The sequence below is a fragment of the Aptenodytes forsteri genome, unplaced genomic scaffold, assembly GCF_000699145.1.
Source record: "Aptenodytes forsteri isolate BGI_AS27 unplaced genomic scaffold, ASM69914v1 Scaffold715, whole genome shotgun sequence".
Classification (NCBI taxonomy): Eukaryota; Metazoa; Chordata; class Aves; order Sphenisciformes; family Spheniscidae; genus Aptenodytes; species Aptenodytes forsteri.
In genome coordinates, this window is record NW_008794112.1 from 690,343 (window position 1) to 703,778 (window position 13,436).

The 13,436-nt window shown below is 49.7% G+C and overlaps 1 protein-coding gene across 1 annotated transcript; it reads right to left on the bottom strand.

Annotated features, from left to right (window-relative positions):
* Positions 1-56: 56 nt before the first annotated feature.
* Positions 57-8,750, bottom strand: CUNH11orf52 (chromosome unknown C11orf52 homolog). The gene is made up of 4 exons (XM_009275676.2): positions 8,674-8,750; positions 4,209-4,249; positions 3,371-3,417; positions 57-3,008 (listed from the first exon to the last, which is right to left on the bottom strand). The coding sequence occupies exons 1-4, from the start codon at positions 8,703-8,705 to the stop codon at positions 2,772-2,774; spliced, it is 357 nt and encodes a 118-aa protein (XP_009273951.1). The 5' UTR covers positions 8,706-8,750; the 3' UTR covers positions 57-2,771.
* Positions 8,751-13,436: the final 4,686 nt, after the last annotated feature.

The following is a 13,436-nucleotide window of genomic DNA, read 5'->3' on the forward strand; positions in this document are numbered from 1 at the left end:
CCAGGGCGGCTGGCGGGCAACGGCCTCCCCAAAAAGCGCAAATTCATTAGTTAAAACTAAAAATTACATCTTTAATGTTCTAGGAACATTTGATACATTAACACTCATTTAACACCTAAGCATAACAACCTCTGGAAATGGGAGATACGCTCTTGGAAGCTTTTAATACTCGGTGCAAAACCAAGTCCTTTAGAAAAATCCTTATTGCAGAACACGTGGCTTTCACATTTTATCTATTCAAGGCCTGGTAAACAGGAAAAATTACTGTACTACTACTGTTCCTATGCAGAGCATTTGATTATCTCTAAGATAGGCTGTACTTGCAGAAACACCACCAAGTACTAGCTACTTTGGAAGTACTTATGGAAGCTAGAGCTCCTTAGGGAATAGGAGATAAACTACCCTTCCAGGCTTTGAGGCACTCACTGAAAGATAGTTTCGGCTGTAGCTCCCATTCATTCAGAACACAAAAGGGCTGATCCACAGATCGACAGAACTAAGTGGTGTGACTAAGTGAAAGCAAGTTCCTCTGAGCCAAACTCAGTCCTACTTATGTTCACAGCAAAACTGGTTTAACTCGATGGATGTGCAAATTTACACCACTCTGGGCCCAAGAGCTTGTGCAGTGTCTGTGCAGCTTGCTGTCCCTGGCCCCAGCTCTCCTGCTGGGTGAGGAAAAACTTCAGTACCACACGCTGTGCATGCCACTGCAGTAACAGGCTGTTTCACTTAAAAATGACCTGTTGGAGTTTGCACCTTCTAGAAAACCTCCCATCTCCTGAACTACAGTCTATATTTAATAATGTTTCTAAAAAATCCAGTTTCTTCCTATGATGCGGAGGGCTTGACTAGAACTGAAGCCAGCGTCCCTTTCTAGTTCTTGTACCAGCGATTCAGTGCAAGGAGCTACATAACTGCCCAGCATGACCTAGATCTGGACCTGTGTCCCTGGCTGCCCTTCTGACAGCTGGGCTAGCAGGACTGAGTGCTAGCGTGTCCCATGCCTCCCTGACATGCTCTTGTAAGTAAATTCTGTGCCCATTCAATCCTCCTCAGTCCAAAGGACAGGTTTTCATGCTGGGCATGGAGTACAGAAAGGAACTTGGAGGAGCAGAAAGAGGAATCCTTGGCACTCAAAAGAACCAGCCCTTCCAATAACGTAATCCTGTACCCATTATAAATGAAGGGCCTTCTACTGCGGACTTACAATAGCCCCACTGAGGTCAGCTGGATAGCATGGGCAAAAAATCCCTTTTCAGGTAGAAAAATATACTGTATCCATTATAAAAAAAGGGGCCTTCTCCTGCAAACATTACTCTGGTCCTGCTGAGGTCTACTGGATAGCATGGGCAAAAAGGTAGAAAAATTGTAGGATTGGTCCTCAAAACACTTCCATCCTAGCAAATACTTCTCATACCAGCTTTATTTTTTGTAATGAGCAGGAACTCCTTCATGCTTTTTACATTTAGCTGAGCCATAATATGCAAAGTTATGTATGTTTATAAAATGTACCAGGATGTCCATTTTTAAACACTGGCAATAAACAGGTTGTCCCACGATCTGCATTTAGATATGCAGACCATTGTTTAGGAACAGAATGTGCCAAGCCTGAAGATACTGCTTGGGAGCCCTGCTCAACTGCCAATGCTGCAACTGCCAAATTCAATCCAGTGGCAGAAGCCTTTTGGATGATTGCTATACTACATTACTAACACTATTTTAAATCCATAAACAAATTCCCAAAGGTGTATCTGGGAGGGTTAGCAGAAAACACCACATGGTGTGTGCTCTATGTTACTGGGTTTTATAACTAAGGCTGACAGTACGAAATAAGAAAAAATGGAGGAAAAGTCCAAAGCCCTTTCTAAAGTTGACCAGGATTCATTCTCAGTATCTCAGGCATGCAGAACAGCTGCTGTACTCTAAGGACTGGATAACTGCCCTAAATATAGGCAGTGGCTTTTAAATGGCTGCCTCGCAGTTAAACTGCGAATTTTCCTTGTTTCATTTCCAGTCAGAGCCAAGAGCTCACTACTCACTTCTGTGCACGTTGGGGTAAGGATGCATATCCGTACAGCCCTGTAGTGAAAGAAATTGTTCTGTACCCCTCAGTTAATTCTGCGTTTCTGGCCTTGGTTTTAGTGTGCTGTGCATGGTTATAGAAGCTTTTTGAGAAAAGGGGATGCACACAGTGCATGACTGCAGTTACAGTGGCAGGTGTTGGAGGAAGACATTGCAGTAGATACTGTTAAAAGTTTCATGCCATTTCTTCACAGTATCATCCACATGTCATTCTGCACACTGCAGAATTTTCTTAACATTGACATAAAATCCTGTGGCAACATCTCCCTTGTCCCAGTATTGAATCCTGTATGCCATGTTCTCAAATTCATCTGCAGAGCAGCACTCAGCTGGTCCTGTGCCACAGCAGGAACTTTCTCACTGCAGCTCTGAGCTGTGGTTTTAGCTTTCATCAGCCAAAGAGCAGCTCTGTCTTCTCACAGTGCTGAGAGGAGATGGGTTGCCAGCTTCAGAGACAACTCTTCCAAGGGGAAGAGGTGTTTTTTGTCAGCAGAATCAGATAGGAAACTACTCATCACGTGAGAATAAATATGTCTGTGTCCTCCGAAGAGAAATGCAGGTGGAAGACACAGCCTCTCTGTACCTTCTCAGGGAGACTCGATGTGTCCATGAGGTTAACTTGCATCTACAGCATCTCTAAGTCTGTGAAATCCTTTTGCTGCTGAAGCAGGAGGGGGCCATGAAGCCTTTTACACCAGGGTCCCATTCTTACTGTCATATTTCAGCCTGGGCCGGGGGAAGTTGAGGGTGGCATACTCTGTGGCATTCTGCATTTGTAAGTTCTTCACCTCTGCTGCAGAGCGCTCCCGGACCTTGGTGAACACTTGGATGTCTGCGTAATGAATGTTGTCATCCTGCTTCACACTCTTGGGTTTACTCACGGTGGCATAGACAGGAAACTCCGGGACATCTTCGTATGTTGGAGCCTTTGGGGAGAAAGAGCTCTGGAAGGTCAGCTCCCTGGGCTGCTGCTACACATGCCTTCCCCAGACCAGGCAGAGACACCCTGCACACTGCCCCCAGCACCATCCAGCCCTCTGACACCTCAGGCTCAGAGAGGGATTTCATCCTACTGCTTCTGCTGCACTTTAGGGGAAAAAAATGTGCCTGCATCACTGTGCAGCAATGCACATTGCTCCCACAGCCATTAAAGCCTATACAGGATGAGATGATTCACAGCTCTGAATAAGCTGCCCCATGTCCTCCCAGCCCATCTAGCCTAGGAAGCGGTGGTCAGCTCTGTCTTCTCAATATACAGTTAGGAAAACAACTCTGGGAAGCTGTTTACCTTCCTGCCAGGCTGATGCTGTTGGCTCTCATGTCTCACATTAGTTCCTGAAAAAGAAACACCAGCAGATCAGGTTAACGCAACTGTTTATTGTTCCACCTTTGAATGCAGAAATGCAGCATCTGGCCCATGGGCTCTCCCCACTGGACACAAATCAAATTTCCACCTCATCTGACACTCTCAACCCTAATGCTGTCTCTGAGGCCCGCCTCCAAGAAGAAAGCCTGGACTTGTTTCTTTGGAAAAAATAAGGTTTCCCAGGATGACAACATGCTGTGGACCACAGTGTTCTTGGCAGAACCTAGGAGAACAGACACAGCACAACGAGCTTCCTTGTCAGGCCCTTGGAGAAGTCAGATCCAGTTTTAACTTTGTTATTTCCTTTGCTGCCTGGCAAACATATTTTCCCAGCATGGTCCAAAGGCCACAGGATACAACTGGGCTACTTAGGGAATGCACTTTATTCTGGGGGACTGATGTCAGATGGATGTTTGCAGCTCTTACAGGAGTTTGATGCAGCTTCTGCTATGCTGCCACTTGAGAGTACTCACATGTGTTTTGATGTGAGACTCTGGTATTTTAAAGACACTGTTGAAGTCCCTTCCCTCCCCCTTGCCAAGTCCCATGGCATATCACACCCCTCGCTTTAAGTTTTAAAGTAATCTTGCCTCTTGCTTCTACCAAACTTCTCTTGAGGAAGTTTAGGTAGAAAAGAGTATGGGAGGGGACATCAGCCTCGGGGATCCAATTCACGGTCAACACTGACTAATGTCTGCTAACCAGGGGCTCAGTCACTCCACCTCTTCTTGTCCTCTAAAGCATTTTCACAAATCCTTACCTGGCTTTTCTTTCTTTCTTTTAAAAGGCGAAGGGCAATTCCTGAAATCAGAGAGAGATGTCAGCCCTGAGAAGCCCCAGCCTCTGCTCTCATAACATGCAAACCCAAATGCACCACCCCAGGGTACCACATCTGTGGGTAATGAGAAAGGCCCAAGAAGTGTCTCAGAGAAGAGCTGTTGAGCCAAGCCAGAACCTGAGCGACTCCTGCAGGGAGAAGGTCCAAAGGGGAGATGTGGGGATGTGTTTCCTTCTTCTGTGACACACCTACCATACCCCACAGACACTCCCAAGTCTCCTTGCCTTTCAGCCCTGCCTGGCTGTCCAATATGCATATGCATCAGAGTGAATGAGGACAGATTTCACTGTAGTTTTGCAACTACATTTCCACAGCTGTATGATGAAAGATGCAGGGTGCAGAGCATGATCTCAATTGGCACAAACCCCTTCTCTTAGGGCCAGATGCTCTGATAGCCCTGTACCCTGCGCTTTGGCCCCCTTGCCCAAGGAGTAGCTCTGCACAGACCTTGTGCGAATTTAATGTTTCAGACAGTTTTCCTGTTCTCAGTTTTCCACTTAAAACACAACCAAACAAAACAAGAGATGCACTTAATATAAGCCAAGCCAAACCCTAATCTCAGCTGTACCTGTGTGACCAGAGAGAGACAAGCCAAATACAGCTATGTTCCAGCCATGGAATAAACAGGAGCCAAATTCATTCCAGCTGTAACAAGAGCCAGGAGCTGAGCTCCTGAAGGCTGGTGCTGGCAGGGGTGCGCAGGCTGCCCAGCAGAGCAGAGACGTGCCACGTTCTGGGCCAGCTGCATGAAGGAAATGTTATCGTTGCATCACGCTCGGAGGGCTGGAGGAGAGCAGGTGCCAGCCCTTGTATGGCTCCTCCTTGCGTATTCATGTCCATCTGGTGCTGGCTGCCAACCAATGCAGCATGCAGCTGAGCGTCGCACACGGGTCTCTGCCTCTGCTGCAGCACACGCAGCAGCTGAGAGTGGGCAGCTAGTGCTTTTAATGGGGCTACAGAGTTACCAGATGGTTCCCAAAAAGCGTTACATGTCCCACAGCTTATGCATTTGCCAGACGGTCCTGCCACAGGCGGGAACAATGCAGTGCCTGAGGCAGAGCTCTGCCCTTGCTGGCTTTTAGAGGCAGTTTCAGTGGGTGGGTGAGCAGGACAGCATGTGCAGTAATGCCTTTGGCACTCTAACGGCAAAACAAAAAAAGCATGAATGCAGGCAAAGAACTTGGAGACCTTCAAAATGGTCAGTAATGATTAACCAGACTTGCTAGACCTGGGAAGTCAAAGGCAGCTTTGGGGAAGGCAGGGTGGCCATGTCCCTCTGCAAAAGGATCCAACACTGCTCCTCATGTCTCTGCTGTGTGCTGCCCCACAGAGGCACCAGTGGCCCTCCAGTCCTTGGCAGACAAAATCTGGGGGGCTACCCCCAGGAATTAGGGCCTAGCTCAAGGCAGCATTACTTTGTCTTGCGGTGGTTCTCACTTGGCTCTTGCAGCTCCCTTCTCCACTGTCTCTATGAGCTTGTGGGGTCTCCAGGGCCCTCCATGCCGAGGCTTTTGTGCTAAACCACTTTGCTTCTTTACAGCATTGAGGCATGTTGTGCAATGTAATTAAAATAGCACCATTTGAAGCAAAATCAGCAGGGTCCCTATCCTCTTTCCTGGGAGGTAGGTTGCAGTATCAGCTTTCCAAGCTGCTCTTGCTTGTTTTGGTTGTCTTCCTTTGTAAAGAGAGCATTAGCAGCCAGTGTGTAGGCTGAAGCTATTCTGAGTCTGTCTGCAAGCTAATAACAGCCAGGCAGGAGATGGCATCTCCCAGCCTCAGATCTGCGGTAATTAGAACGGATGTGGCAAGGGAAACAAGAGCAAGGCAAACCTCTCCTCTCTTCTCAAAACCAGGTCAAACATGTTGTAACTAACTCACAGCCTGCTAGAAGCACATTGTATTCTGCATGACAGCACATATGTCCCTGCTTCTATATTGCTTCTTCCCCTTTCCCCATGTCAATGCCAACCTGATTTCTGCCCTACACAAGCCTGCTTCACAGTGGGTGCTGAATTTTGGCATCTTTGCTGTCCATGCACACTGGAGGCCCTGAGTACTAAATCAAGTGGTGAGAATACCTGGGGCCTGCCCTCCACAGGGCCATACTTGCAGAGGTACCCAGACCTGAGGGCCCACTGTCCTTCATCAGTAACTTTCTTCTGTGAATAAATTTGCTGTAAGGCTTTTCTTTAAAGATTTCAGGAACCCCCTCAGTCTCTTGCTCTTTGCTCTGTCTCCCTTAGGGCCCATGCTTTGGTAGTGATCATTACAAGGATCTTCTGTCCAGGAGAAGGTGGGTGCTTACCTCTCCTGAGCCCTTTTGTAAGTCTCAGCTTTATTTAGGAAGCCCAACTCTTTGCTGACACAGCTGTGGTGCTGAGCAAATATCCAGAAATAAAAGCAGTATAGGTGTCTGAACACCTGAACTAAAATTAAGTACCTATTTTTTTCCCTGTCACCAAGGCAAAGCTATGAATTATGCAAACTTCTGCAGTGTGGCTTTAGTGCACCAGTCTGCTCTTGGTTGTGGTCCTCTACTGTAGGTGTCTCCCCAGCCCACGTTACCAACAGCACATTCCCATTTGCCTTCCTCTCTTCTTGCTCGGAGCCCATTTGAATAGCCTACACAGCACAGGGTCAGCCTGGGAGCCTGAGGCCCTTCTTCACCCATGTGTTTCCATGTGCAGAACACGGAATGATGCTTCTGGGGAGAGAGCTCTGCTTTCTCCTCGCTGCATAGTCAGATATTAGCACTTGAGTCCCACAGGGGTGCTGAGGTCCAAAGGGTCTTTGGCCAGAGCTTTGCCCTCTGCTGCAGGAATCTGCCAGAAGGTAGTAGTGACAGCACTAGCAGAAATACCATCCCAGCTTCTTACTTTCCATGCAGATGGGAAAAAATGAAGTGGGACACAGCAGTCCTGGTCCAGTAACCTTGGGGGAGCAGAATTTGACATTGCCCCAGAGGAGCCAGCCTGCCACCATGCTGCTCCCCAAATGGAGCAGAAAACTGCTCTCCTGCCTGGCCCTGCATAGATAAGTGACCTTCAGATCCTGGTTTATACTTCCTTTTGGAGGTAGAAGTGTTTGTGCATGGCCTGGCACTGTCTGGACCTGAAAGTGCCACCACAGCATACACTGTAATGATGGTGTTTGTACTCTGGAGTCTCTGGCTTTGCTGGTCCATGCTGTGGCACGGCTCTCCCCGCCACCCAGCATCAGTAGTGTGCCTGGCAACTGCAGCTCTGCGCAGGGGAACCAGCCTCTGCCCCAGGCATTCCCTGATCAGGCCCTTGTCTACTGCAGTAATGAAGCCAATGCCCTGAATGCTTCATTTACCCTCTGCCACAGGGTAGAGGAAGTAGTAAATGTGACTTTTGGTGGGGGACATGTCAAGAACCAGCCTTCCCCCTCCCACCTGCAGTTCCTAAATCACAAACTCCTCTGCCCTCCAGCTCAGGGATCAGGTTGGAAGGACCTCGGTGTCCTGAACCTCCTCCTCTGCTCCAGCCGCTAGGTGATGCTGTGCCTCTGGTAATTATTAAAAAGCGCTGAAGAATTTCTAATACTTTTAACAAATGCACTGTTGGAGAGAATGTCCTCGGAGCTTCATCTGACATTCATGGCTCTCCCCCCTGTACCACTCTCAGAGCTGAAAATATTTCCACTTGGCACCGAATGATGCTCCACTGTGCCCTTTTTCTGTAAGCACGAGGTCCAGGGCACAACATGAGCCAGGAGGGATTAAACTGTCATCCTCCCTCCCAGGGAGAAAAAGCAACATCATCTGAAAAACATGGCCAGGATTTCCCAAGTGCAAATGAAGCCTAGACAGACACAGGCACGGAGAAGGGCTGGATGAGCTGAGAGCAGGATGGGGTAGCTGACCTACAAGCCCTTAGTGCCAGCACTGCCCCAGGGGCCCCTCCCTGCAGTATGCCAAAGGGACACCTCACGGTGTGCACCTGGCCAGAGACCACTGGGGCAAGGACAGGGATTTTAACTAGATCCTTCCTAGAACTGAGCTATTCTCAGCTGCTGGCATGGCTGCAGGAACCCAAGCTGCCCATCCCAGGAGGTGCCACAGCCCGTCTGGCCTGAGACATGTGAGCAGCAAAGACCCTTCGCCTCCCCCTATCCTGCCTTTGGCAAGCAGGGGCTGCCCCAGCCTCCCGTCCCCGCCCCGGCACCTGCACAGCCGTGACCCAATGCCCCTGCTCGCTTGCTCTCAGTTTCTGTGTGAGCTGGCAAGGTGCAGGGCTGAGAGCCAGGCAGGAGCCCTGGCAAAGCCAGCACAAGGAAGCAAAGCTTGCGAAGTCCACCCAAACTTCCACTCAGGCTGCCCGGAGCTTTGTCTGCCATCCCCATACCTGGCGGATGCTGTACTCACCACGGTCGCCCGCAGCTGCAGAGATTGCCCATGTCGTTCCTTTCTCCATGAAGCAGAATTGTTTTCTGGACAGGGAGAGCTTGTATTTCCTGGTTCCTGCTTGGCCCCTGGCTATTCCAAGGGAGTGTCTGGCAGTGTCAGATTTCTCTCCATCGCTGCAGTGACGCTTTGCTAGGCCCGTGCATGCCATCTACCGGAGGGCTTGCCCTGGGCTCTCCGTGCCCCCAGGGCCCGCGCTCACCTCTTGCTACCCAGGGAGGAGAGGGCAAGGTAGCAGCATGCCTCCAGGCCTCAGCCCTGGGGCTAAAATTCTGCTTTATGGTTCGTACAGTGGATGTCCCTCTGCTATCCCTCTTTCCCACCAGCGCCATCCTGCTGATGCCAGCAGTGATGCAAAAGAGGGTGGAGGAGGGACTTCAAATGTTCCTAAACAAAAGGAGAAACACCAGGGTGGGAGCTCTCAGTGCTGTTCCTGCTGTTCATCATTGCATCTCAAGCAGGATGTCAGAAAAATGTGTGGCACAGGCTGGCATCACCAGGGAAAGAGAGCGTATCTTCTTGGGAGGGAGGTGATGCCCCAGCAAAGGTGAGAGTAGGCTTGCAGGTCTACTCTCAGCTGAGCTCTAGTGCTGCTGCTTCTGCTGCAGGCAGAAAGGCATATGCAACTTCAGGGACATTACTGGGAATCCATTTTTTTAAAAGCTACCTAGATGAAAGTGTAGAGATTTGTGCTTTTGAGAACGACAGAATCCCACAAGGGACCTTGCATCATTAAGGACCTGCAATACAGCTCTTAGGCTCACCCCCTCAGCCTGTCAAACAAGAACATTAATGTGCATTTTACCTCTCTACCCCTGTTGAGAGCCCTTCAGACTGTGGCTGGTCATTCCTGGACTGAATGACATATAGCTGATCTCTGGCAGCTCTAAGAGAGCTGATACTCAATACTGAAAGATACCATGTCAATGTAGTCCTCGAGCAGAAACTGTGCTCCACAGCTTTGATTTGGCAGTCAGCTCCACTTCTGTGCAGGCCTGAATGCCTCATGGGATGTGCTGACAAGTGGGTAAGTTTTAAGTCACCTTTCTGGCAGGCTATCTCAGGAACCAGCCCTAGACCCCTACTCCAGCTGTACCCATGCTCTCAGCCAGGCTTACAGCATCATTTATCATCTGCCCAAGTGCAGAGCAAAGCTTGTACCTGTCCAGAAGTGGCAGGAGAAGGGTTCTGCTTTGGAAGGATCATGGGGCACAGCTGCTCCCTTAGCTGAATCCTGGATGAGCTGCACGGTGAGCTGCAGAGCCTGAGTCTTGCTCCAAAACTGCTCCTCAGCATGTAGCTGGAGAAGTTGCACAGCTCAGCCTGCACCACAGCACCCCGGGGAGAATTTAGGATCAGATTTATGCAGGCAGATGGGATTCAGTCCTGGTCCCAACAGGACCATGTTCTTAGGGTCCTGCAAAGACTGGGTGGTCTCAGGAGTCTGTCCCTGCTTGGGAAGTTGCAGACTCTATGTCTCCGGGTTTGCCACAGACACTGTTGATTTAGTGAGCCAGTGTCTGTTTTGATTTCTGGGATAATTTGGGCTTTGTTGCTTTGCGGAGAAGAAAAAAAAAAAGGCTGGGAGCCTGTTCCCATCACCCCTTTTCACAAATACTGGAGCTGCTGGTTTGAGCTCCATCAGAGAAACAGAAAGGCATCAAAAACACTGGCAGAACTGGAGAGCATTTGGCTGCCACTCTGCGTTTCCTCCTCAGCCTGTGTCTGCAGGGATGAAAGACAGCATGGCTTCCAGTGCTCCTGCTCAGCAAACCGATCAGGCTATTTTGTGCAAAGCCTGCCAGGGTGCAGATGGACAGCCCAGTGGCTGACACCAGGCAGTGCCAGCCCCTCGCACTGCATCACTGCTCGGGGCAGCTGTCTTCATGCACTTAGGGACATCGTCTGGGTAACAAGCTGTGCAACTGGCACAGGACGAGCCTGCAAGTGCCCAGCAATAGAGAATGAACTTGTTGGAGAGCAAAGACAGGGCTAATAAAAGCCAGAGGAGGAACAGAACTGTGTAATGACTACTAATGCTGTGCATTTCTATTGCAATAGTGTCAAGGTACCTCAGACACTGAGGGACTGGGACCACACTGTGATAGGTGTGGTGCAAGCACACAACAAGCTGGCATTGTCTATAAAAAATGAAGGCAAGAGAGCTCTGAACTGTTTTGGGCACTTTTGTCTTAGAATCTGCTCCCTGTGCAGCTCCAGCCCTGGCCACACGCTGTTTTCAGCCCCCAATGGTTCAGCAACCCACAGCCCTTGGGTTGCAGAGCCAGAGCAAGGCCAGATGGCATTTCATGCTCTAGCGTGTGCCATGTCTGCACTGTGTGGGTATGTGCACTCCTTCAGCCAGGCACCCTTTGCCCAGCTTGCAGGTCATATGTTGGCCATCCTCCCTATCCCAAATCCAGTGAAGATGTTTATCCTAGTGAAAGGAGGCCTGCGGTGAGCGAGGGGACCATCGATCCTTCTTAACAGCACAGAAGATGCCAGATCAGAGACAAAGAAAAGCCTTTTATAGCTGCTGCTCTGAAGTGTCTGTGAGTTTGAGGAATCCTTTTATGGCAGGGGACTAAGGAAATTATGGCCTTGCCTGAGCCCACACACAGACACAGGTCTCTGCCCTCACCACAGGGATATGTGCTCAGGAACTCAGCCCTCGTGGGACTTAGAACTCGGGTGGGTGCTGCTGCGAGTGGGATGCAGTATGTATCTGGTGCAGTGCATGAGGCTGACGCAGTGTGCACTGAGGAGCAGAGAGAGGCTTGTACACAGGGGAGCAGTTAAGGACTGGGCTGTTCCTGCCCTTAAAAGCAGCTGCTTCAGGTGATTGAAAGTCACTAGCCCAGGATTATCTCTGGAATTACTATTAAGGACTTAGACAAAGCCTGTTGTAAAGGTGATTTTTATTTTGACAGTGTCTGAAATACTTACTGGCAGCAGCTTATCTGGTCCTACTTCATGAGTAAGGGCATCCCTCAGCAGTACAGTGAGTGTGGGTAGATCTGCACTGGGGGGGGGGGGGGGGGGGGTTTCCCATCACACACTTTCCTATAACCATTTTCTACTCTCCTATGCACGGCTTCCCTAGCTCCCTAGATATTCTGTTCAAATTCTTGCTATATATTTTCTTTTTCCCCTCACTCGCTGTATTTAAAGACAATTTGCCTTCCTGGAAGCCAGAAAATTAATATGTTCTAATCCTTGCGCCAGTTGCTTTTTCTAACATGGATTTATTCTGTTGGACCCAGGACTAATAAACCTTGGTGGGATCACAAAAGATACAGTGAGAATATTTACTCACAACTTCTTATTCTTAACGGTAATAAACAGCACTCCTGGATCCAAACTCTTTCTTCATTTGTCCTTGCATCAAGAGCCTTCTGAGAGGGTAGGAAGGAGAAATGATATAGCCTCTCAGTGTCCTTGCATATAGACTTTGAAAGGACCAGAATCCAAGAGAGGTCTTTGTGGTTTAATTTGTGTGAAGAAAAAAGTCCTGTGTATGAGATATACAAAAATAGTTAGGTTCCAGCACTTTTCACTGCAAAAACAGAACATCTGATGCTAGATGGTCCTATCAGTCAGGGACGGGGTGGAGGCTTAGCCATCCTCCCACTTGCTCTCATGAAGCTGGCAGGCAGGGCTGCTCTTAATTTGACTCTGATCCTCATTGCTGGCAGGGGCCCTGAGAAGTAGAAAATAGCTGCACAGTGATTCACTTTGGTCTGGATCCCACTTTGCCTGGCAAGGGTGAAAGAGCAGCCTTATACCAGTGTTTCAGCAGCCGAGGAGCTATGCTGCGTGGGATAGACTCCTGAGCAGGGCGTTTCTGGCCCTGTGTATTCATGGAGGCAGAGTGCAGAAGCCTGGTCATATCCCAGCAGGGAGAGGGAGAAGCTCTGTTCACAGGGACCTTGGAACCTCCTCTCTCCTCTGTGGGAGGGCTGCACTGAGGCATGCCAGGGACCCCCATATTTGGCCAGTGACACAGCACTTTGGCTGCTTTAATTGGCTCTGACAAGACAAGGATTGCAACTGGCACCTGCTGAGCCCTTGGGGCCATCTGAGGCAGCAGCTGCCACTGACAGCAGCACACACGATCCCTGGCCCAACATCACAAGACTACGGAGACACTTCTCATGTAGCCGGTAGCATCACGGTGCCTGGACAAGGGTCCAAATTCATCCCCTCTGTGACTCTACAGAGAGTGCTGGGATGCCAGCAAGGCACTTGTGATCTGAGCAGAGCCTTTCCCTTCAGCATGTTGGGGTTCTCTCCCCTCACAAGGGCTGAAAAGGTTTGTGTGTGAACAAGCCTTACGTCCCATAAACTAGAGGGCTGAAGCAAGCAGAGACTGTGGCTTGGCATTTGTTTACTTGGGCTAACTCCAGCTCCAGGTATGGAAATGCACAGTGAGCCTCCAAGAGCCCATCACTACATCTTTTCTCCTCGAGGCTACTGCCCACTGTGGGCTCCCTACAACAGCAAGCAACTCCAGCTGCACCTGAGCCAGGAGGGCCAATCACAGGGGTCCCCCTGGCTGCCCAAGGACAGAGTCGCTCCGAGTCCCCACTGATGCCATTTCCACAGATGAGCTCAGTGTGAACTCTCCGCTGCTCTGCTTCCCGCATCTGGAGCAGCTAAGGCACTGTCCATCCTTCCTGCTGCAGAGTAGCTTGGCCAGAAGCAACATGAATCCAAGGCAAACA